The 25,364-nt window shown below is 40.1% G+C and overlaps 2 protein-coding genes across 3 annotated transcripts in view; both read left to right on the top strand.

The window, feature by feature from the left end:
- The window catches only part of SGO2 (shugoshin 2), a 66,093-nt gene extending 51,505 nt beyond the window's left edge, over window positions 1-14,588 (top strand). Inside the window, exon 9 of the mRNA XM_033232032.1 lies at window positions 14,234-14,588. Coding sequence (XP_033087923.1) covers window positions 14,234-14,249 — 16 coding nt within the window. The 3' untranslated portion in view covers window positions 14,250-14,588. The remainder of the gene's footprint in view (window positions 1-14,233) is intronic.
- A 2,036-nt stretch (window positions 14,589-16,624) lies between these two features.
- Window positions 16,625-25,364, top strand: part of LOC117095242 (aldehyde oxidase 1) — an 88,834-nt gene continuing 80,094 nt past the window's right edge. Inside the window, exons 1-2 of one of the 2 annotated variants that reach the window (XM_033232031.1) lie at window positions 16,625-16,910; window positions 23,939-23,996. In XM_033232031.1, the coding sequence (XP_033087922.1) occupies window positions 16,866-16,910; window positions 23,939-23,996 (103 nt within the window). In that variant the 5' untranslated portion in view covers window positions 16,625-16,865. The remainder of the gene's footprint in view (window positions 16,911-23,938; window positions 23,997-25,364) is intronic. The other variant, XM_033232030.1, reaches the window with a different exon arrangement.

Raw genomic sequence — 25,364 nt, 5'->3', positions numbered from 1 at the left:
TCATATTTTAAATTGTAACCTGATAATTATAATTTTTAAAATTCGTGGCCTGTGATTTGCAAGCTATTTTTGTTACCCCATTTGTTTATTTCCTACCTTGTTCCCTAGAAGTCAAAGTGGTTTATGTGTCCTTTATTCTCAAAAGAATAACAGTCCTTTCTCTTTATTTTTGTAAATTTCAAACATACCCCAACAAAGAGAATAGTGCCCTCCTGCAATTTATCCATTCCTCAGGTTCAACAGTTATCAACACTTTGTCATATTTGCTTCATCTGTCCTTTTTGTTGTATTTTAGAGTCTCAAATATTGAGTCATTTAATTCTGAAAACACTTCTATATATCTCTCTCTAAAAAGTAAGAACTTAAATTTCTTAGCAAAACTAGACAACAATGATCACATCTAACAAAAAAGAATTATTTTCATGGGTATTTTAAAACAATAACCAACAGATGGCAGTAATATAAGGGAGGGTAAAAGAAAATTAAAAGTGAAATTAAGGACCAAGGGACCTTTTTTTTCTTTTCTTTCTTTTTCTTTCTTTTTTCTTTTTCTTTTTTTTTCTTTTTTTAACAGCTATTGAGAGATACAGTTCACACAATTTAAACTGTACAATTTAGGCCAGACATGGTGGCTCACACCTGTAATCCCAGCACTGTGGGAGGCTAAGGCAGGTGGATCACTTGAGGCCAGGAGTTCAAGACCAGTCTAGCCCCCATCTCTACTAAAAATGCAAAAAGTAGCCAGGCATGGTGGTGCATGCCTATAGTCCCAGCTGCTTGGGAGGCTGAGGCAGGAGAATCACCTTGAACCCAGAGGCGGATGTTGCAGTGAACTGAGATTATACCACAGCACTCCAACCTGGGTGACAGAGTGAGACTCTGTCTCAAAAAAGAAAACAAAAAGTGTGCAATATTCTGGTTTTTAGTATATTCATAGATATGTGCAACCATTACGAGTCGATTTTACAACATTTCTTTACTTAAAAACAAACCCTGTACCCTTTAATTATCTCTTTCCTATCCCCCAATTCTAGGCAACCACTAATCAACTTCTTGTCTCTAGATTTCCTTGTTCTAGACATTTCAAATGAATGGAATAATAGAATATGTGGTATTGCAACTGGCTTCTTTCACCCAGCATGTTTTAAAGTTTCTTTTATATTGTAGCATGTATCAGTATTTCATTCATTTTTATGACTGAATAATATTCCATTGTGTAGATACCACATTTTGTTCATCCATTTGTGCTTTGATGGACAATTGGGTTGTTTTCATCTTTTGGCTATTATGAATATGCTACTATGAACATTCATTTGCAAGGTTTTGTGTGTAAAGTTTTTTTTTTTTTTTTCTTGGATATATCCCTAGAAGTGGAATTGCTGAGTCTGTGTAATTGTTTGAGGAACTGCCAAGCTGTTTCCAAAACTGCTGTACCATTTTACATGCTTACCAACTATGATGATTTTTAAAAATTTCTCCTTATCCTTACCAACACTTGTTTTTCTATGACTTTGGTTCTAGCCGTCCTAGTGGGTTTGAAGTGATATTGCATGGTGGTTTTGATTTGCAATCCCCTGATAACTAATGATGTTGAGTGTCTTTTCATGTGCTTACTGGCCATCTGTATATCTTCCTGGAGAAATGCCTGTTGAGATCCTTTGTCCATTTTTCAGTTGGGTCATTTGCCTTTTAATGAGTTATAAGTTAAACTTTTTATTTTGAACTAATTTTAGACTAATGGTAAAGTTGTAAAAATAATACAAAAGTTTCCCATATGGTCCTCTCCCAGCATTCCTTAATTTTAATGTCTTAAGTGCCCAGTAAAATTATCAAAACTAAAGAATTAGCATTGGTACAATACCATTAACAAACTATAGACTTTCACTAACATCACTTTCTGTTTCAGAATTCTATCTGGAGTCCCACATTGCATTTAGTTATTGTTTTTCCTAAGCATCCTCTAACCTATGACAGTTTCTCGGTCTTTTCTTTTTTTCTGCCTTGGACACCTTTGAAGACTACTGGTCAGTTTATTTTGTAGAATATCTCTCGGTTTGGGTTTGTCTGATGTTTTCTCATGATTGCAATGCAGTTGTGCTTTTTGGCAAATATTTCACAGAAATTATATGTCCTTCTTGCCTCATTTCAAGGCTTCATAATATCAGCATGTTTCATTACTGTCATGTTAGCCTTGATTCCTTGGTTAAGGTGGTATCTGCTGGGGTTTTTACTGTGAAGTCACAATCTTTTCCTCTGTTGTTAATGAACATGGAAGGGAGATACTTTGAGTCTATATATTCCATTTCTCAAACTTTCACCTACTAAATTTAGCGTCCATTGGTGGATCTTGCCTGCAACAGTTACTACTATGGGTGCTATTAGTAATGATTTTTGATTTCTCCCTTTTCTTCTACATTAATTGGAATCCATCTGTAAGGAAGAGTTGTCTTTTCTCCCTCTATTTATATATCTCTTTTGTTCTATAGATGAAAGTCCAATACCATCAATATTTATCTGGTTGCTCAAGTTATTCCAAATTTGACCACTAAGAATTCCTTCAGGTTGGCTTCCATGTCCTTTTGACATGACTTCGTACTATTTGGAGCACTTTCTTACTTTCTTTTTTTTTTTTTACTTTTTTTTTTTTTTTTTTAATTATACTTTAAGTTCTAGGGTACATGTGCATGACGTTTATATCATGTATAACTCCCCGGTGCAATCCCTCCCTCCTCCCCCCTCCCCATGATAGGCCCCAGTGTGTGATGTTCCCCTTCCCGAGTCCAAGTGATCTCATTGTTCAGTTCCCACCTATGAGTGAGAACATGCGGTGTTTGGTTTCTCTTCTTGTGATAGTTTGCTAAGAATGATGGTTTCCAGCTGCATCCATGTCCCTACAAAGGACGCAAACTCATCCTTTTTGATGGCTGCATAGTATTCCATGGTGTATATGTGCCACATTTTCTTAATCCAGTCTGTCACAGATGGACATTTGGGTTGATTCCAAGTCTTTGCTATTGTGAATAGTGCCGCAATAAACATACGTGTGCATGTGTCTTTGTAGTAGAGTAATTTATAATCCTTTGGGTATATACCCAGTAGTGGGATGGCTGGGTCATATGGTACATCTAGTTCTAGATCCTTGAGGAATCGCCATACTGTTTTCCATAATGGTTGAACTAGTTTACAATCCCACCAACAGTGTAAAAGTGTTCCTATTTCTCCACATCCTCTCCAACACCTGTTGTTTCCTGACTTCTTAATGATTGCCATTCTAACTGGTGTGAGATGGTATCTCATTGTGGTTTTGATTTGCATTTCTCTGATGGCGAGTGATGATGAGCATTTTTTCATGTGTCTGTTGGCTGTATGGATGTCTTCTTTTGAGAAATGTCTGTTCATATCCTTTCCCCACTTTTTGATGGGGTTGTTTTTTTCTTGTATATTTGTTTGAGTTCTTTGTAGATTCTGGATATTAGCCCTTTGTCAGATGAGTAGGTTGCAAAAATTTTCTCCCATTCTGTAGGTTGCCTGTTCACTCTGATGGTAGTTTCTTTTGCTGTGCAAAAGCTCTTTAGTTTAATTAGATCCCATGTGTCAATTTTTGCTTTTGCTGCCATTGCTTTTGGTGTTTTAGACATGAAGTCCTTGCCCATGCCTATGTCCTGAATGGTACTACCTAGATTTTCTTCTAGGGTTTTTATGGTATTAGGTCTAACATTTAAGTCTCTGATCCATCTTGAATTAATTTTCGTATAAGGGGTAAGGAAAGGATCCAGTTTCAGCTTTCTACTTATGGCTAGCCAATTTTCCCAGCACCATTTATTAAATAGGGAATCCTTTCCCCATTTCTTGTTTTTGTCAGGTTTGTCAAAGATCAGATGGCTGTAGATGTGTGGTATTATTTCTGAGGACTCTGTTCTGTTCCATTGGTCTATATCTCTGTTGTGGTACCAGTACCATGCTGTTTTGGTTACTGTAGCCTTGTAGTATAGTTTGAAGTCAGGTAGCGTGACGCCTCCAGCTTTGTCCTTTTGACTTAGGATTGTCTTGGCAATGCGGGCCCTTTTTTGGTTCCATATGAACTTTATAGCCGTTTTTTCTAATTCTGTGAAGAAAGTCATTGGTAGCTTGATGGGGATGGCATTGAATCTATAAATAACCTTGGGCAGTATGGCCATTTTCACGATATTGATTCTTCCTATCCATGAGCATGGTATGTTCTTCCATTTGTTTGTGTCCTCTTTGATTTCACTGAGCAGTGGTTTGTAGTTCTCCTTGAAGAGGTCCTTTACATCCCTTGTAAGCTGGATTCCTAGGTATTTTATTCTCTTTGAAGCAATTGTGAATGGAAGTTCATTCCTGATTTGGCTCTCTGCTTGTCTGTTACTGGTGTATAAGAATGCTTGTGATTTTTGCACATTAATTTTGTATCCTGAGACTTTGCTGAAGTTGCTTATCAGCTTAAGGAGATTTTGGGATGAGACAATGGGCTTTTCTAAATATACAATCATGTCATCTGCAAACAGGGACAATTTGACTTCTTCTTTTCCTAACTGGATACCCTTGATTTCTTTCTCTTGCCTGATTGCCCTAGCCAGAACTTCCAACACGATGTTGAATAGGAGTGGTGAGAGAGGGCATCCCTGTCTTGTGCCAGTTTTCAAAGGGAATTTTTCCAGTTTTTGCCCATTCAGTATGATATTAGCTGTGGGTTTGTCATAAATAGCTCTTATTATTTTGAGGTACGTTCCATCAATACTGAATTTATTGAGCGTTTTTAGCATAAAGGGCTGTTGAATTTTGTCAAAAGCCTTTTCTGCATCTATTGAGATAATCATGTGGTTCTTGTCTTTGGTTCTGTTTATATGCTGGATTACGTTTATTGATTTGCGAATGTTGAACCAGCCTTGCATCCCAGGGATGAAGCCCACTTGATCATGGTGGATAAGCTTTTTGATGTGCTGCTGAATCCGGTTTGCCAGTATTTTATTGAGGATTTTTGCATCGATGTTCATCAGGGATATTGGTCTAAAATTCTCTTTTTTTGTTGTGTCTCTGCCAGGCTTTGGTATCAGGATGATGTTGGCCTCATAAAAAGAGTTAGGGAGGATTCCCTCTTTTTCTATTGATTGAAATAGTTTCAGAAGGAATGGTACCAGCTCCTCCTTGTACCTCTGGTAGAATTCAGCTGTGAATCCATCTGGTCCTGGACTTTTTTTCGTGGGTAGGCTATTAATTGTTGCCTCAATTTCAGAGCCTGTTATTGGTCTATTCAGGGATTCAACTTCTTCCTGGTTTAGTCTTGGGAGAGTGTAAGTGTCCAGGAAATTATCCATTTCTTCTAGATTTTCTAGTTGATTTGCGTAGAGGCATTTATAGTATTCTCTGATGGTTGTTTGTATTTCTGTGGGGTTGGTGGTGATATTTCCTTTATCATTTTTTATTGCGACTATTTGATTCCTCTCTCTTTTCTTCTTTATTAGTCTTGCTAGCGGTCTGTCAATTTTGTTGATCTTTTCAAAAAACCAACTCCTGGATTCATTGATTTTTTGGAGGGTTTTTTGTGTCTCTATCTCCTTCAGTTCTGCTCTGATCTTAGTTATTTCTTGCCTTCTGCTAGCTTTTGAATGTGTTTGCTCTTGCCTCTCTAGTTCTTTTAATTGTGATGTTAGAGTGTCAATTTTAGATCTCTCCTGCTTTCTCTTGTGGGCATTTAGTGCTATAAATTTCCCTCTACACACTGCTTTAAATGTGTCCCAGAGATTCTGGTATGTTGTATCTTTGTTCTCATTGGTTTCAAAGAACATCTTTATTTCTGCTTCATTTCGTTATGTACCCAGTAGTCATTCAGGAGCAGGTTGTTCAGTTTCCATGTAGTTGAGCGGTTTTGATTGAGTTTCTTAGTCCTGAGTTCTAGTTTGATTGCACTGTGGTCTGAGAGACAGTTTGTTATAATTTCTGTTCTTGTACATTTGCTGAGGAGTGCTTTACTTCCATTATGTGGTCAATTTTGGAATAAGTGCGATGTGGTGCTGAGAAGAATGTATATTCTGTTGATTTGGGGTGGAGAGTTCTATAGATGTCTATTAGGTCCGCTTGGTGCAGAGATGAGTTCAATTCCTGGATATCCTTGTTAACTTTCTGTCTCGTTGATCTGTCTAATGTTGACAGTGGAGTGTTGAAGTCTCCCATTATTATTGTATGGGAGTCTAAGTCTCTTTGTAGGTCTCTAAGGAGTTGCTTTATGAATCTGGGTGCTCCTGTATTGGGTGCATATATATTTAGGAGAGTTAGCTCTTCCTGTTGAATTGATCCCTTTACCATTATGTAATGGCCTTCTTTATCTCTTTTGATCTTTGATGGTTTAAAGTCTGTTTTATCAGAGACTAGGATTGCAACCCCTGCTTTTTTTTGTTCTCCATTTGCTTGGTAGATCTTCCTCCATCCCTTTATTTTAGCCTATGTATGTCTCTGCATGTGAGATGGGTCTCCTGAATACAGCAGACTGATGGGTCTTGACTCTTGATCCAGTTTGCCAGTCTGTGTCTTTTAATTGGAGCATTTAGTCCATTGACATTTAAGGTTAATATTGTTATGTGTGAACTTGATCCTGTCATTATGATATTAACTGGTTATTTTGCTCGTTAGTTGATGCAATTTCTTCCTAGCCTCGATGGTCTTTACATTTTGGCATGTTTTTGCAATGGCTGGTACCGGTTGTTCCTTTCCATGTTTAGGGCTTCCTTCAGGGTCTCTTGTAAGGCAGGCCTGGTGGTGACAAAATCTCTAAGCATTTGCTTATCTGTAAAGGATTTTATTTCTCCTTCACTGATGAAGCTTAGTTTGGCTGGATATGAAATTCTGGGTTGAAAATTCTTTTCTTTAAGAACGTTGAATATTGGCCCCCACTCTCTTCTGGCTTGGAGAGTTTCTGCCGAGAGGTCTGCTGTTAGTCTGATGGGCTTCCCTTTGTGGGTAACCCGACCTTTCTCTCTGGCTGCCCTTAAGATTTTTTCCTTCATTTCAACTTTGGTGAATCTGGCAATTATGTCTTGGAGTTGCTCTTCTGGAGGAGTATCTTTGTGGCGTTCTCTGTATTTCTTGAATTTGAATGTTGGCCTGCCCTACTAGGTTGGGGAAGTTCTCCTGGATGATATCCTGAAGAGTGTTTTCCAACTTGGTTCCATTTTCCCCCTCACTTTCAGGCACCCCAATCAGACGTAGATTTGGTCTTTTTACATAATCCCATACTTCTTGCAGGCTTTGTTCATTTCTTTTTCTTCTTTTTTCTTTTGGTTTCTCTTCTCGCTTCATTTCATTCATTTGATCCTCAATCGCTGATACTCTTTCTTCCAGTTGATCGAGTCGGTTACTGAAGCTTGTGCATTTGTCACGTATTTCTCGTGTCATGGTTTTCATCTCTGTCATTTCGTTTATGATCTTCTCTGCATTAATTAGTCTAGCTGTCAATTCTTCCACTTTTTTTTCAAGATTTTTAGTTTCTTTGCGCTGGGTACGTCATTCCTCCTTTAGCTCTGAGAGGTTTGATGGACTGAAGCCTTCTTCTCTCATCTCGTCAAAGTCATTCTCTGACCAGCTTTGATCCGTTGTTGGCGATGGGCTGCGCTCCTTTGCAGGGGGAGATGCGCTCTTATTTTTTGAATTTCCAGCTTTTCTGCCCTGCTTCTTCCCCATCTTTGTGGTTTTATCTGTCTCTGGTCTTTGATGATGGTGACGTACTGATGGGGTTTTGGTATAGGTGTCCTTCCTGTTTGATAGTTTTCCGTCTGACAGTCAGAAGGACTGTCTGTTGGTCTGTTGGAGATTGCTTGAGGTCCACTCCAGACCCTGTTTTCCTGGGTGTCAGCAGCAGAGGTTGCCGAAGATAGAATATTGCTGAACAGCGAGTGTACCTGTCTGATTCTTTCTTTGGAAGTTTCCTCTCAGGGGTGGCTCCACCCTGTGAGGTGTGGGGTGTCAGACTGCCCCTAGTGGGGGATGTCTCCCAGCTAGGCTACTCAGGGGTCAGGGACCCACCTGAGCAGGCAGTCTGTCCGTTCTCAGATCTCAACCTCCGTGTTAGGAGATCCACGGCTCTCCCCAAGCTGTCAGACAGAGTCATTCGCGTCTGCAACGGCCCCGCTCTTTCCCCTATTGGAGTGCAGCTGTGCGCTGTCCGCAGAGGTAAAGTCTACAGAGACAGGCAGGCTTCCTTGAGCTGCTGTGAGCTCCACCCAGTTCGAGCTTCCCAGCGGCTTTGTTTACCTACTTAAGCCTCAGCAATGGCGGGCGCCCCTCCCCCAGCCTCGCTGCTGCCTTGCGTATAGATCGCCGCAGAGGGCTGTGTTAGCAGTGAGGGAGGCTCCGTGGGCGTGGGACCCTCCCGGCCAGGTATGGGATATATTCTCCTGGTGTGCCTGTTTCCTTAAAGCGCAGTATTGGGGTGGGAGTTACCCGATTTTCCAGGTGTTGTGTGTCTCAGTTCCCCTGGCTAGGAAAAGGGATTCCCTTCCCCCTTGCGCTTCCAGGTGAGGCGATGCCTCGCCCTGCTTCAGCTCACGCTGGTCAGGCTGCAGCAGCTGACCAGCACCGATTGTCCGGCACTCCCTAGAGAGATGACCCCAGTACCTCAGTTGAAAATGCAGAAATCACCGGTCTTCTGTGTCGCTCGCACTGGGAGTTGGAGACTGGAGCTGTTCCTATTCGGCCATCTTGCTCTGCCCCCCACTTTCTTACTTTCTAACACACGGGATGTTCCAGGCTCATCCTAGTGAGAAGTGCCAGAATCAGGCACATCTTTGAGAATCCTGGTTCCCTTAATTAGAGAATTTTGCTTAGAAACCAAGATCTGAGCACTAAGTATGCTCATTGCTTCTGTTGTGTTGTATTAGTTATCTATTACTCCATAACAATATTCTCATAAACCTATGGCTTAAAGTAGCAATCTGGACACAGCTTAATTGGGTGCTCTGCTTAGGGTCTGACAAAGCTGCACTAAAGGTGTCATACAGGCTGGTTCTCATCTGGAGGCTGTACTGGGGAAGAATCTGCTTTCAACTCACACAGGTTGTTGGCAGAATTTGTTTCCTTGTGGTTCTGGACAGAGGGCCTCATCTTCTTGGTGTTGACTAGAGGCTGTCCTTAGCTTCTTGCCACACGGCCTCCTTTCCAGCATGGCCACTTACTTCAAAGCCAGCTATGGAGAATCTCTAGAGCAAGTCCTCTAGCAAGATAGAGTCTTATGTAACAAAATGTCATCTCGGAAGTGAGACATCTCATCACCTTTGCCAGTGGTCTCCTTGTTTATTGTAGAGGATCTTTAGTATGTTTTAATGTCTGGTAGGGCCAGTATCCTCTCATGGTTTTTCTTTTTCATTGTTTCCCTCACTGTTCTTGAATGTTTGTTGTTCCAAATGAACCTTAGGATGGTATTGACTTGTCTGGCTTGGAGTTTCATAATCTTAGCACTGTTGACATTTGGGGCTAGATATTTCTCTTTTATGGGATGCTCTCCTGTGTATTGTAGGATGTTTAGTTGTATCCCTGACCTCCATCCACTAGGTGTCAGTAGCACCCTCACATTTATAACAACCAAAATTATGTCTCCAGATGTTGCAAAATTTCAATTGGGAGGTAAAATCATCCTGAGTTGAAAACCACTAGTCTACAAGTATTTAGTTTTCTTGCTATTATATATGGACATGTAACTGATGCCCAATGTTGTTCACATATATGAAAGCCATTGAATTCTGTGTCATTTTATATCTTGCTACTTACTGAATTCTGTTATTCTCTTATCTCACTGATGGTCTTGAGTTCTCCAGGTATAGTATGATATCATCTGAAAATAGAGATAGTTTTACCTCATTACCCCTTTGTATGCCTCTTATTGTTTTTCAATTAGCATTGGCTAATAACTCAGGTACAATGTTAAAATGGTAGCAGGAATAGTAGGCATGCTTGCCTTGTTCCTGATTTTAGTAGAAATACTTCTGTTGATGTATTTTTGTCTCTCCATTAAACAAGATACTTGCTTTAAGATTAAGATACGTAGATAATTTACTAAGAAAATGCCCCTTGATGCCTATTGAGTGTTTTTATCATGAATGATTGTTGAATTTTGTCAAAGGTTTGTTCAGCATTTATGAAAATAATCATAAACTTTATTTCCTTACATGCATTAACATGGCATCTGTTGATGAGTTTTCTAGTACCAAACTCACCTTGCTTTCCTGGAATAAATCTCACTTTGTCATGGAGTATGTTTTTCATAATGTGATGTTGAATTGAGTTTGCCAAAATATTGTTTAGAATTTTTATATCAACATTCATAATTGATGTGAGTCTATAGTTATCCATCTTTGAATTGTCTTTATCTGGCCTAGGTATCATATTAAGGGAATCAAGAAAGTCACCGTCTTGGTTCCTTTAATGAAATAATTTCTATTTCACTATAATTTATAGTACATTATAATTTATGTTTATAATTATTTGTATGTTATATACTTATATAATTTTAGAACATTGGGACTCTGGTTTTTGGAAGTTTGTTAGCATTCCCCTCTGAAACCATCTGGACCTAGTGTTGTTTTGTGTGGGATAGCTCCTTAATAATGTTGACTGTTTTTTGTGTTTGTGAAAATTAGTCTGTTTAAGCTTTTTTGCTCTAATGGGGTCAATTTTTGTTATTTGTATTTTTTTTTCGTTATTTGTATTATATTTCCATAGGAAATTATCCATTTCATCTAAGTTTTCATTTATTTGCATAAAAGTCTGCAAATTATCTTTTATGAATTAGACATGTAAATTAATTTTAAATCTTTTTTCCCATACTTATTTTACCTATATCATTTATCATTTCTGTGTGTGTTCTTTTTCTCTTTTTCTTGATCAAATTAGGTAGTAGTTTATTTATTAACTTTTCCAAAAAATCAGGACTTTGATTTACTAATTGGATCTATTTTTCTGTTCTCTAACTCACTGATTTCTGCTTCATATTTATTATCTCCTTCTTTGTGTTTTCTTTGATTTACTTTATTGTTGTTGTTTTCTTATTTCAATTTATCATTTTTATTCTTTCATTTATATAGATAACAGTGTTTTATGACCAGGCACAGTGGCTCACACCTGTAATCCCAACACTTAATAGCCAGGCATGTTGGCATGTGCTTGTAGTCAGTCCCAGCTGCTACTAGAGAGGCTGAGGTGGGAGGATAGTTTGGGCCTGGTAGGTTGAGGCTGCAGTGAGCCATGATTGTGCCACTGCACAGAGAAAGATCCTGACTCAAAAAATTAAAAATAAAAATAAATAAATAGAACACAAAAAACAAATTTTAAAAATAAGTATCTTTTGCAATCAATTTTTCTTTGATCAGTGCTTTCAATGTATCTTGATTCTGATACATAGTGTTTTCAATGTGGTTTAAGTTTCTTCTTTTCTTCAGGAGTTATTAGGAGGTCTTAAAAATTCCAGGTAGATGAACCTTTCTGGTTTTTTGTTTTTATTTGTAAACCTAGTTTTATTGCATTTTGGTCAGAAATTATTTATCGTAATATTTCTGCTTTATGGAAATTGCCAGTATTTTCTTTGTGACTTACTATAGGATCAGCATTTATAACTGTGCTGTGAGTGCTTGAGAAAAATGTGTATTCTCTATAATCAGGATCTAAAGTTTGATATATATCCATAAGACTTACTGTATTTATTATGCTGCTTAGATCTTCTCTTTACTTATTTTTTGTAAATAAGTGATCTGTTTTGTACTAAGGTTATACTAAGAGTCGTATATTAAAATATATTGTGTCCTGTGTTTCCATGTATCTCCTGTAGTTTTTGCTTCAGAAAGGTGGTTCCTCTGCTTTTTGCTATGTAAATATCATAATTATTACCTATTCATTTTGGATTGTGGCCTTTTTTATATTAAAAATGCCCTCATTTCTCATGTTCAGTGCTCTGGACTAAAGACTTAACGTCTTTAAGAGATAAAGACTTTAAAAACATATTTATGTGACCTTCCTGATAACTCCTACCACTCCCATCTTCAGTACCTATGATGATCATTCCATAATAGCAAGCAGCTTTAATTAGGATCTACTTTCATGGGAGCTACTAGAAGCTGTGATATACCTAGTGCATACCATTTCCAATCCAAAAAGAAGGAAGAAAAAAAGTGGCAGCTGGGTGGTCATCACTCAGAATTTATACTGAATGTTGTGACTTTTGCTTTTAAAATTTTACCAGCTAAGCTGTATAGCAAATCATCTGCATGCACTGTACATCTAAACTAAAATAGAACATTATTTCCTTACAGCATTTTGCTGTGTTTTATTTAGAATAGGTACTTTTCACAGGATTAATTAAACTATCTAATTACGCAAGGCAGTGGTATCACACTGGCTCTGGAGAGGAGTACAAAGGAGTGAAAGACACCTTTCCACCTAATCTTGTATACCTTTTTAATTTGGGACCATGTCTATGTATTTCATCTAAAAACCACACTTACACACATGCATGTAAAATATAAATAAACTCTATATCTTGAAACATGATGTATTAGGTGCATGAATCCACCCTCTTACTGAAAAAATAAAATTATTGGGTAAAATACTAAAAAACGTACCTTGAACGCATTTCTTAGCTAATGACTATTAGCTAACCAATGTTTCTTTTAGTAGGAAACTAAGAAAAGCTCAGATCAAAGATCAAATGAGAGCAGGAACTCAGAGGGGAACTGACCTTATCCTGAAGATATTTGTCTAACTAGGTGAACCTAAACATTTCATTCACAGCCCTATGGGGCTAGGGACAGAAGACAAATCCTAGGGTTTATCCAAAATAAAGAGTCTATTAGATCTTCTTCCACAAAGTTGATCTACTTTCTCAGTAGAAGAGCAAACTAAAAATAAGCTCCCCACTAGCTTGCTCAGCCCCAGGGAGTAACTTGGGTGCTGAATTAAGGAGGAAAAAAATCTTTCCTTAGAATTCATAACCAAAATACAGCCTTTATTACAGATTATAGCTGGAATTCACAATATTTCGAAGGCACAAAAAAATTGAAGCTGAGGATTGAGTATAATTAGTGCATGAACTGTAGTGCCCTGTTGTCTATTAGAAGCAAATATTTTGTAGGGAGTTGTCCATCTCACACCTCAACATGTTTTTTGCACAGCCAAAGTTCCAAGGAAAATGAAGGGCTAGCTCATAGTTAAGAAAAACACTACATACACAGGGGAACAAGGTATCAGCAGAAACAGCAAATCAGACACAGAATATAAAATGCTTAATGTTTAAATAAAGGAGAGGCTTGAAAATGAATGAAGATGTTGAGTGGAAACAGTAAGTCACAGAAAAACACCTACAGTACGATTCCATTGATGTAAAGATATCTATTAAACATAGATAAAACCAAACATTATACTTTTTAGGAGAGCAATACACAAGTGCTTAAAACAAAAACCGTAAAGAAGGAGTGATAATACAATTCAGGATAGTGGTCCCTTTTTCGGGGAGGAGAGGGATGTGATCAGAAAGGGGCACACTGGAGGTGTGGTAATATTTTGTTTCTTAACTTGGGTGTAGGAATATGAGCACTTACTTTGTTTTTAAATTGTATATTTTCACATGTTCTTGAACATACGCTAAATTTCTTTTTTTTTTTTTTTTTTGAGACGGAGTCTCACTCTATCCCCCAGGCTGGAGTGCAGTGGCCCGATCTCAGCTCACTGCAAGCTCCGCCTCCCGGGTTTACGCCATTCTCCTGCCTCAGCCTCCCGAGTAGCTGGGACTACAGGCGCCCGCCACTTCGCCCGGCTAGTTTTTTGTATTTTTTAGTAGAGACGGGGTTTCACGGTGTTAGCCAGGATGGTCTCGATCTCCTGACCTCGTGATCCACCCGTCTCGGCCTCCCAAAGTGCTGGGATTACAGGCTTGAGCCACCACGCCCGGCCACATACGCTAAATTTCTAATAAAAAGGAACTATGTAATAAACGTAATATATAAAATCTATGTTGATTAATTTTTCTTAAATATTTGAAATGAATTATTTGAAATACTCTGATAGTGAGAACTATAAGATTTCAGAAAAAATAGAGTATTTCAAATATTTAACAAAGCTTATGGTTTAAGGAAACTTCTTTTCTACTGATATGATAAAACAATTTTCTTCTCCATGCGTCACAGCAAAAGCATTAATTTGGGGTTGTTATTAATCTTCCTTTTTTTCTACTTTGCAGCAAGATGAGAAGATGAAGTGAATGTATGGATTCTGGTTTTTCTGAATTTTCAAAGCATAAGGAATCAAAACAGAAATATAACTAGTATCAAGAAGATGAAGTGCTTGATGAAAAGTTTTTTTTTGTTGTTTTTTTTGGACTTTGACGGAGTGTTGATTTGTCCATTCTTAATATTTATTAATAGGTATATGTGCATAAAATAGCTATTTTGTAACATTAAGCTTTTTAAGTCATTTTGGTCATCATATAACATCTTCCTGTTTATTTAAACTTCTTTTTACCTAGTAGCCTTTAACCAAACAATAGCTATTAACGTTTTAACCAAATAAAATGTGTTAAATACCTTTGCATTGGTTATCTTGTATACTAGTCTGTCTTGTTTTGCTGTGTGTTTTTAATCCATTCAATATATGTGGACATCTAAAAGGGTTTAAAAGCCACTTCCTGCCCTGGCCCGTTTTCTCTCCCTTCATTCTTCTGTTTTGAGAAATACATGTTGAATGTCAGCTTCTGTATTCTATTATATGTAATCTGATGACTTAGCGGAGGAGATTAACCTTTCAGGCTCTTTTGAATTTGGTTTTTATATCTTTGTTTTAAAGATCACTTACTCTTCCAGTAATAAGTAGTAAAAAATCTTATTCATATCTGAGATCAATATACAGTTTATTGAATTCAAATAACTACTCAAACTCTATTCCACCTAGATGGAAAACTTTTTTAGACAGTATCTGACCACTAAAGGGTGGGCCCAGAAATCTGCATCTTAATCAGATGCTTCCAGTAAGTCTGTCCTCAGACTGTCCTAGTACCACACTTTGAGAGACTGCAGTAGGGGTACAGAGTGCTGTAGGGGTTTAGTCAATAGCTCTAGTGAAGGATGGATAATTTTATTCAAAGAATCCCAGTTGATGAATGAAGAAGAAAGACTAGAATTAGAAAAATTGCAACCCCCTATTAAAACTAATGGATGTAAAACAATTAGGTGAAATGTTGATGAAGAAATTCATTACAAAGGAATAGCCCTCTGAACCTACTGATCAATGTTAGCATCATTATGAATGAAACAACCAGACACCATATGCTTCCTGCTGTGCTGCAATATTAAGTATATGGTACCACCTACGAAGTGTTCTTGCCCTCTCCCCACAAAAAAATTGAACCTGAATTTAATCAAAGCTTTAGATCTAATATTTAGTGCACAGGAAATAAGTAGAGTAGAAAAACAACCCAGGGAGAGCCACATTCAAAAAATGTTTCATTTAAATAGGACAACTGACCTGGTTTCTTTTTCAATGTTAACAGTGTTAAAAGTCTGTTTTCTATCAAAAGAGACTGATGAGACCGCATGCAAATACATTGCACAGCTCTTGTTTGAGTCAAAGAAGTCAAGTGTAAAAGACATTTTTTAGACACTGAGAAATGGCATTGCAACTGACTAAAAGAATGTGTATGTGTGTTTTTGAAGTATTTAGGGCTAAAATATGTCCAGGATTGGCTTTTAAATACTACAAAAAATGGAGTATGGCAAAATGTTGACCATTGTTAAAGCTCAATGAAGGGCAGGTAGATGCCAGTTGCACTCTTCACTTTTATGTACAAAGTTTAGAAAATTTCACAACAAAATTTCTGTGTTTACATAAATGAAGTAACATGGGAAAATGTTCTAAGGTATGGCAAGTGAAAAGAAGCCTGGAAAATAACTACTTTAATCCCACTTAAGTTTTTAAAGGTGTACATGTTTCAAAAAGTAAGGATAGACTAAAGTGAATGGTGGTAAGTTCTAAGTTGTGGACTTAACAGGTAATCTTTATTTTTATGCTTTGCTGTATTTTCCAAGTTTTTTTGTTTTTGTTTTTAAAGTTTTCCAAGATGTTTTACATCTCTGTTCTTATTTACCAGATAAACTTGGTGGTTAGTTACTGGATAAACTGTAAATAGTGATACAATTTTTAAATTTATATCAAGGTAGCCCTTCGTTTTAAAACCAGTAATTATTAGGTTGGCGCAAAATTAATTGCAGTTCTTGCCATTGGAAGTTATGGTAAAAACCGCAATTACTTTTGCACCAACCTTATATTTCTAGAAGATCAAGTTGTAAACCTTTTTGTTTTCCCTAAGATCCGCTCCTGCAGAGTTGGAATAAATATGATTGTTTACACTTAAGAGTCCAGAACTACAGCAGGTCTGGTTGGAGGAGAGGTACTACTGTTCCCAGACTTAAATCCAGCTGGAACACCACCTAAAATACCAATAACATAAGACCATCAAAAGCAATGTCCCAGGACTTACAGTGTTTGCTAAGACGCAAGAGGGTGTGACACAGACGCTCAGCGCCACTGGCGAGGAGATGAAGCGGTCGTCTTCATCTTCGCCGGATGATTTCCGCCCACATAGAGGGCGCCAGTGACGCCCACACACGTGCTGGTGTCTCGGGAAGAATTTTCCTGGCAATGAGCTCAGGAACGTTGGATCTTAATCAAGGCTTTCTCGGTCAGAGTGTGGGTTGGACTTCAGGCTCCAGCAAGCCCCGCCCCACACGGCGGGTCGGTGCCGCCCGATCCCAGGTGCCCGCTACTTCCCAGAACCGCCGCCTCCCGCTCTGGGCCCTCGAACCAGCGCGGACACCACAATGGACAGGGCGTCCGAGCTGCTCTTCTACGTGAACGGCCGCAAGGTGAGCGCCTGCGGGCTGCCCCTGACCCCAGACCCGCGGCCCGGCCGTGGCAGAGAGGAGCCCCGGCCGTTCGTCCCATCCTTTCGTGCCCGCCGCTTAAGGCGCTCAGGCACAGACTTTCTCCTTTAACAGCGGCTTTGCCTTCGCGTTCCCACCCCGCCTCCGGGGCAGATAAAGGCTGCGTTTTCAGGGACTGTCCTGGATCTTTGGGCCCCCAACTTCCTCATATTCCCCTTTCCTCTCCTTCCAAGGCTCAGAAGCTGATTACCAAACACACGCCCTCCCTAAACAGTAAGATAAAAAATATTCTTGCCCATCAAGGTCAGTACTCCCAAATCTTCCTTCCCTCAATCCCAGCCGATAACGGGAACGTCCCCAGTACATTGAGAGCAGCCTACAGAGAAGGCTGAGCCTCAGCTCGCGGGGTGTGTTTAGAAGCGCAGAGAGCAACTTAGATTCCGGACAAGACCGTAGAGACGAACACATTCAAGCCACCCCCATCGTTTCTCAGATGAAGAAATCGTTACTTTCCAAAGTCACAGCTAGTTCCTGGCAGAGTTGAACCCAAGTCAGGCTCTGGGGGCTCCTAGGTCCTCACGGGGTCCACTGCTGGGTGCGGGCTCTGTCCCCTCAGAAGCTGGGCTCGCTCTGCGCAACCCAAGGGACAGTTCCAGGCAGTGTCCGATGTCTGGGAGCAGCAAAGCCCCGTGGGCCTCCTTTGAAACACCCCCCTGAATGTGAGCATCAACTCTGCTCACTCTTAATGTTGTTCCAGTTTCATTGACATTACTCTGAAGGAGGAAACTGAGGCAGGAAGGTTAAGGAGCTCCCTTAAGAGCTGTGGCTCACGTCTGTAATCAGCACTTTGGGAGACCGAGGCAGGAGGATTGCTTGAGCCCAGGAGTTCGAGTTTAGCCTGGGCAACATGGCGAAACCCTGTCTCTACAAAAAAAAAATAACCAGGTGTGGTGGTGTGTGCCTGTAGCCCAGCTACTGGGGAGGGTGAAGGAGGAGGATCGCTTGAGTCTGAGAGTTCAAGGTTACAGTGAGCTGTGCTCACACCACTGCACTCCAGCCTGGGCAAAAGAGTGAGATCCTGTCTCTTAAAAACAACAAAAACAGAGCTAACAACCAAGCAAGAGCAGTGGCACCTGCTTTCCCTGGTGCTCGTGTTGGTGCCGGTTCACTTAGAGCCACCTGTGACCCCTGCTTCTGGCTAAGGGCAGCCGCAACACTTTTCCTGATAGGCACCAGCTGCCTCCCCTGGAAGCTAACCAGGGTGAAGCATCAGGCCCTAGTTGTGAGGGCTGTTCTAAGACCCTGAGCCTAATTTCATTTGTGGTTTTGTATTATGTTTCTTAAAGAGGATTCCCCAAATTATACGTTAGGCTCCTCAAAAGCTTTGTCTGCCCCTGCTGCCTGGGTTCCACATTGGATAAGATGAGCTTGTTTTCCCTGATTTGTAAAGGGGATCGTTAGGACCCCTTCACAGGACTGCTGTGAGGGTGAAATATGACAATGGGGTGAGGTGATTGACATGTCATTTTTTTCCTTCTTTTGTGTAACAGAATGATATAGTAAACACAACACTGGTTTTGTTGTTTAGACAAACAAGTCTTCAATTCCAATTCTAATTCTGATTGAGAAAACCTAACCTCTCAGAGGCCAGTTCCTCTGTTAAAAGGGGATGATACCACTTACTTCATAAAGAGTGATCATAAGCATTCAATCCACTTCTTTGTTAAGGGCCTGCCGTATGCCAGGCAGTGTTCCAGGCTTATGAGATACAGCAGAGCACAGAAATAACAAGTCCCTGTGTGCATGGAACTTACATTGTGCTGGGGAGATAGCAAGCATATAAATACGTGGAAATGTGCAATGTCAGGAAGTGAGAAGTGCTAATATAAAAAATAAAGCACAGTGTGGGGACAGAGAGTGTGCAGGATACTTAGAGGGGATGGATGTTTTGGCCTGTCTGAAAGGGTGGCATTTGAGCAGTGACTGGGATGCAGTGAGGAGCAAACCATGCAAACATCTGGGAAAGAGCATGCAGGCAGTGGGAATGGCAGGTGCAAAGGTCCTGAGGTGGAAGGCTTTCTGTGTGCTAGGGAGGTAGGGTGGTGGGGCTGGCAACATGGGCAGGGGCCAGATTACGAGGGCTTTATAGGTGATGGCAAGGGTTTGGGTTAAATGAAGAAACAGGGGTTTTGAGTCTAACATCTCCTCACTTCTCCTTCCCCCACTTCCAAACAAATATTGGGATTTTTAACATAACGGCCAACAATAGTTTGTGCTCTATTGATTTTTAAAATTAGATAAGCTAGTTCTTATCTATGGACTCACTTTGTCTATGGGCCAAATGTCCTGTGGTTATTTGTAAAGTATAATCTGGAGATATTGATTCTGTTTTTGCAATTACCCATTAGAATAAATTGTGTTAATCTTTCCCTTTCCTTCTCCTCCCTTCTAAATTCTGTTAGGTGTGTGCTTCAGTACTAATAAACAAGCCTAATTACTTACATGGAAAGAACTAGAATAACCTTTTTTTGAGATGGAGTCTCACTCTGTTGCCCAGGCTGGAGTGCAGTGGCGTGATCTCAGCTCACTGCAACCTCTGCCTCCCAGGTTCAAGCAATTCTCATGCCTCAGCCTCCTGAGTAGTTGGGACTATGGAACTAAAAGCACCCACCACCACTCTAATTTTTGTATTTTTAGTAGAGATCGGGTTTCACCGTGTTGGCCAGGCTGGTCTCAAACTCCTGACCTCAGGTGATCTCCCTGACTCAGCCTCCCAAAGTGCTAGGATTACAGGCTTGAGCCACTGTGCCCAGCCTAGCATAAACTTTGTGGTTCCAGAGAGTAAGAGATTGTTGAGAAGAGTGTGGAGAGAAAACCCACCCTAGAAGAGGGGTTTTGAAGTCAAACGCAATCTCTGGAATTAAAAACCCACCTTTGAAAAAGAAGCTTAGAAGTGAAGCCACTTAGGAGACAATAAGTGACATGATTGGCTTCTATTCTGCTTTTTGCTAAATTTTCTCAGGTCACCAAAAGTTGTCCTCAGGCAGAAGGTAATGACATCTGGAGGCAAGAACGGTGCACGTTGGCCAGGGACCTAGTTGCAGAGAGTTTTCTGAAATCTTATTCACTCTACCAAGGCCCCCAGAAGAACAGATGACCCATTTAACATGGAGTTTAAGGGAGGAAGAGCCTATGAATAAATTCTACCATAGATGCCACATTCCAACCTCAACTTAGGAAATGAAGCATGTCGTTTCATAGGCAATGAGGTGTGGAAATCAAAGGTATGGGCCTTGGAACTAGTCGGGGATGGGTTTGAATCCTGTGCTATCTGCTCTGCGACTTGGACGTGGCGGATCTGGGGCCTCAGGCAAGGTACTTAATGTCGCTGAGCTTCTGTTTTCTCCTTTGCAAAATCTAGCTAATAACAGAGCCTTTTCCCTTGAAATTGAGGCTGATTAAGTTGCATGGAGAGTGGTTAGCAGGGTACGTGTACACAGTAAACACTTGATATGTGGAAACAATTGTTACTGTCTGGACTAGAAAATAATCTGTTTCATTAGTAGAGCCAGAACCTGCTTAGAGGTGTCAAGGATGCTAAGAAACAGTCATCCTGCATTATTTGCACAATGAGCATAGACTTTTGATATTGCTGTAGGAATCTGGAAAGAGCAGTTTATTGGCTAGCATTCTCTAAGGTTCTTGGTTTACAAAGCTGAGAGAGGAAATTTCTGGGCTTCTGGAATGGCTGCGATGATTCGGAGAAAAGTGGAGAAGGTGGAGGCAGCTTAGGCAGAAAGAAGTAACAAGCAAAATGAATTTCAAAAGCAACCTAAAGCTCAGGAAGGTGTGTCCTCATGGCTGTTCCCTGAGGCTTCTTTCTCTCCTCTGAGGCTGCTGTGGATTACTGTTCTTCTCTACTAACTGCATCTCACAACATACATCCCTTTCTTTCCTCCTCTTCTCCCTCTCAGCCTTGGCCCTTCACATGCACCTCTACCCCTTCCTTATTTTCTACTCTCTCTCCTTTTATCTCTCTCTTCCTTTCTCTTTCTGACCCTGTCTTGGATCTGGCAGGGCCTCCTCAGGCACTAGTCACTGGCAGTACACAGAGAAAAGTGATTTCTTAACCAAGTACGGCATGAACTTGGACTCTCCCAAAAGGGCTGGCAGTGATACAGAGGGGCAGATTCCACCCTCAGATTCAAGGCTATGCTGAGATGAGTACATGCAATGACCCTGACCAGAGAACTGGCAACATCTCTCAAATCCAGAGTCAACCAGAATAACTGTTACCCATCCCCTCTACACCTCCTAGCCTCCATCTGAGTCCTAACCTCCCTGTTTTCATTCCCAGAGCTGCCAGGACAAGATGCATGCTAGATCCCTGCCCCCACTTCCTCCAAATACAACACTCACTATATCAAAACAACAACAACAACAACAAAAACACATTTCAAACTGGTGGGACTTTGAGCCAGATTCCAATCCCTTGAACATTTCCTGGAACACATACCCAAACAAGCATGACCACCTTCTTCCATGAATTCCTTCCTCAAATGTAGAAATATTCCACAAGCCTAAAGTGCTATTCTTTACTAACTAGGCTACCCAGACCATGTCTATTCATTAAAACGGGGCTTCTGTGGTTTACCATCATATCTAGGAACAGACATTGTGAGGTTGGGGCAGAAGCTTTATGGTATTATCTGAGACCCAGGTTTCTTCTCTCTTTTTTGTCTCCTGCCATGAACATGTTGCCTCATGGTCTAAGATAACTGCTGGGATTCTAGCCATTTCATTGCTATTCCAAAGTAGCAGGAAGAACGGACAAGAGAATGCATGCCAGGATAGACAACCTACAGTTTCTGCCACCAATAACTTCTGTGTTTTTCTTTATTTTCCATCTGTTCAGATGCCCAAGTCTGTGAGAAATTATTCATTCCTTCTTGGTATCTCATACCAAATCATACATAGCATGTTCCAGTCATTCATTTCATTAATTAACACTCATTACATCCTGTGATATATCCCCACCACCAAGCTCAGTGTTTGGCATAAAGAAGAATAGCAGAAGATGGCCTCTCTCAGGATCGAGATAGTCTTGTACACACACACATAATTAAGATACAGTGTAAAAAGTGTCATAAAAGAAGAGGTGAACACATCAGCCATGGGAACAAAGAGGAGGATGGTTACTTAGAGATGGGGAAGGGTATTTTAGGTGGCAGCACTCTCCATAAAGAACATTTGAGCAGGGTGGTGAACGGATAACACACAAAATTCTGCCAAGAAGAGAGGACAGATTTTCAGGACAGAGGGAAGCTTGCATGCACATGCAGTGAAGGTGAAAGTCCGATGTACCCCCTGGACTAGCCAGTTCATCCATGTGGCCTGAATTCGGATTTCTTCTTGTATTCTGGAAATGGTTGGCTATTAATTCACCTAAGATCCACTCAGTCTACTCATTTAAAAAGCACATTTTCTGGTTCCCCCTACCAGAAATCCTGATTCCATAGGGGTTTCATTTTAACAAGCATCTCCGTGATTCAGGAATTCCCGGAATGGCAGTTTGGCAGCCAGAAGCCATGTTAAATTAGGCATATACATGAGATGATCAGGCTTGGGTTTCACAGCAGTCACTCTAGTCATGGTGCAGAAGACGATATTGCGAGTACCAAGAGTGGAGGCAGGGAGACCCGTCAGACAGGTCTTATAATCATTCGGACAATAGATGATATGGGCTCATGGGTAGTGACAGTAGAAGAGAAAGGAGTTTAGAGTATCATTGGAAGCCCAAGTGGAAGAACTGATTGTGGTGGACTGGAAAAAAAAAAGTTGAAAATAGCTCAGGTTTTTTAGCTTAGATGACCTAGCAGATACTGAGGCCATTAAACAATTTAAGGAAAAGAAGGGAAGGAGTAAGTTTGAAAAATAAAATAAAGAGTTCCATTTGAGAGCCAATTAAATTGAAGATACCTGAGAGGTCCCCCATATTTTTTCTTATCACATACACACACACAAACAGACACACGCACACACCAATCTTTCTATATTGCAGACTCTTCTAGGGCACAGATCTGACCTTGGTAATTGGCATATGCCACACCTTGCCTGGTGTATAACCTTTTAAAATTGAGGGTAAGGCAGCAGCCCTAGAATAAGCATATGTCCACTCCTCACCTACTACTTCCCAGTAGGGAAAATTACTATAATATGGTGAAAGATGAATTCAGCTTCTGAAATGGCAAAGCAAGTCATGCTTCTATGTGTTCTGTGAATCTAGAAGAAATGTCAAATTTTTAGTGAAAAAAGAGAAAACTTGATCACTTTGGAAAACACAACCAATCATGACATTTTGATGTCATCCTTGGGAAAAGACAGCATGCTGTTCTGCTGTTATGCTGCCAGGCTGCTCCCACGAACTTGCCTAAGTGTGTCCTTGCTGCATAGTCTTTCATCACTTAGCATACACGTTTTATCTTCCCCTTTGTTTATTTGATTGGGGCCATGGCTGGTTATCTTTTACTGGAAACCACAATCATTTGAGCAAGATAAACAAACAAGATTTTTAAAAAATTAACTATATCAATGTCCTAGAGGCTATTCTATTCCAGCAATTCCCCTCCCTCCTTTCTTTTCTTATTTCATCTATCCCCTCTCCAGTCTGAACTGTTCTACTAATGTCTTTACTCTCACCTGCTTTAAACTTTCTAGAAAAAAAACTGGACAGGAGGTAGTGTTCCTGTTAGCGGAAACAATTGCCTTCGAGAACAGCAATAACTCAGGACCAAGGACAGCAGCACAATTGTGATGGGGCTCAAAATTACACCTAAGAGAGGTGGTTTGCATATCACAGGTATTCCATAAAGCTGAAATCTACTTGAAAATATGAGTAGAAGGGCTAATTAACATGCATTTCCCTCAAATTAGTGTGATCCTACCAATGTGAATTTCATATTAGCTCTCTCAACTTTGTATGCCTAACTCTTATTTTCCCTTTGGTATAGGTGATAGAAAAAAATGTTGATCCTGAAACAATGCTGTTGCCTTATCTGAGGAAGAAGCGTATCCTTTTCTCTACTTTGAGTGTGGTATGTGTGTGTGTATTTGTATAACTCCAGTTTCCTCATTAAATATTTCAAATATACAGTAGAGACGCTAAGATATATTCCCTACTCTCATGGTTTTATGCTCATATTTGAGAAAGTCCTATAGTTTTATAGGCAGGGCACAAATGTGGCTGTCAGAAGAACCATTTTTTTCCCAGTCTCTGTATAAAATGGAGAAACTAGTAATGGAAACTTAATAGATGTTAAAAGGACCTAAGTAAGCATCCTTTAGAATTAAGAGTCACAATATTTATACTCTGTCCTCAAAGACCAATTATTATGCCCATTAGGAAAAGAGAGCACAGAAGTCACCTGAAATGAAAGTAAAAGAAAAATGGAAGAACTAAACCTGAAAATGTTATCCTAGAAAAACTTGCCATATAAAACCATCTAAGGAATGGATTTTTAGCTTGCTATGCATGAACTCCAGTGAGTTACCAAAGGGTGAAGGACACTATAATTATATGCAAAATTATGTTTCAATGGGAGTGCGTGCATTTCTTCCCCCTGGAGAGAGTAAAACTACCAAAAGAGTATACAACTCCAAAGCATCAATAATTGTTTTTCAGACACATGAATATGTTTCTGAAACATATTCATGAAAGTCATTCAAGAGCTTTAGACATAAAAAACAATGAACATGACTTCCTGATTATCCACAGTACCTATGTGTAATATTTAAAGTTTGGTTCACCGTGAGTGACAGAAAACTCCACCTCATGGCAAACAAGATAGAAGGTAGGAGTTTCTTTCTTTCTCATTGTGTTAGTTCAGGTTCTTCAGGATGTGGACACCAAAAATGAGATTAAATGTGCCAGGATTTTATTAGGAGGAATGTCTGTGGGAAAGGAAGTAGGGAGTGAATCAGAAGAGGCTTAGGGAGCCATTTGATCACCATGTAAGTCTGACCCTGGAGATAAGGTTGAGTGGAAGGGCCCTAGACTGCTGGTCAATCTAAGGCATGTTCTTCAGAACCACTGGGGATGGTTGACAAGGACTCCATGTCTCTCCGTAGCACTAAACCATTGGTGGAGAGTAGTCCATGGGAGGCATGGTCTTAGTGAGAACTGGAGTGATCAGTATTAAAGTGCAACAATGGGGTCCCTTGGTCAGTTACCCTCCATGTTGAAGGGAGGTCTGTGAGGCATGTTTGCGTGGCTATCACACTCACATAAAGGAAGCCCACAGATAGGTGGATCAGGGATGGTCAAGCAGTGTCACAATGTTGTTGAGGAATCAAGCAGCATCTTCCTCAGCACATAGCTTTCCCCTCACCATCAGAGATGACCAATGGAGAGCCAGCTCTCATATGTGAATTCCAGCA

The sequence above is a fragment of the Trachypithecus francoisi genome, unplaced genomic scaffold, assembly GCF_009764315.1.
Source record: "Trachypithecus francoisi isolate TF-2019V2 unplaced genomic scaffold, Tfra_2.0 Lachesis_group13, whole genome shotgun sequence".
Taxonomy (NCBI): Eukaryota; Metazoa; Chordata; class Mammalia; order Primates; family Cercopithecidae; genus Trachypithecus; species Trachypithecus francoisi.
This window is presented reverse-complemented; position numbering and strand designations above follow the sequence as displayed.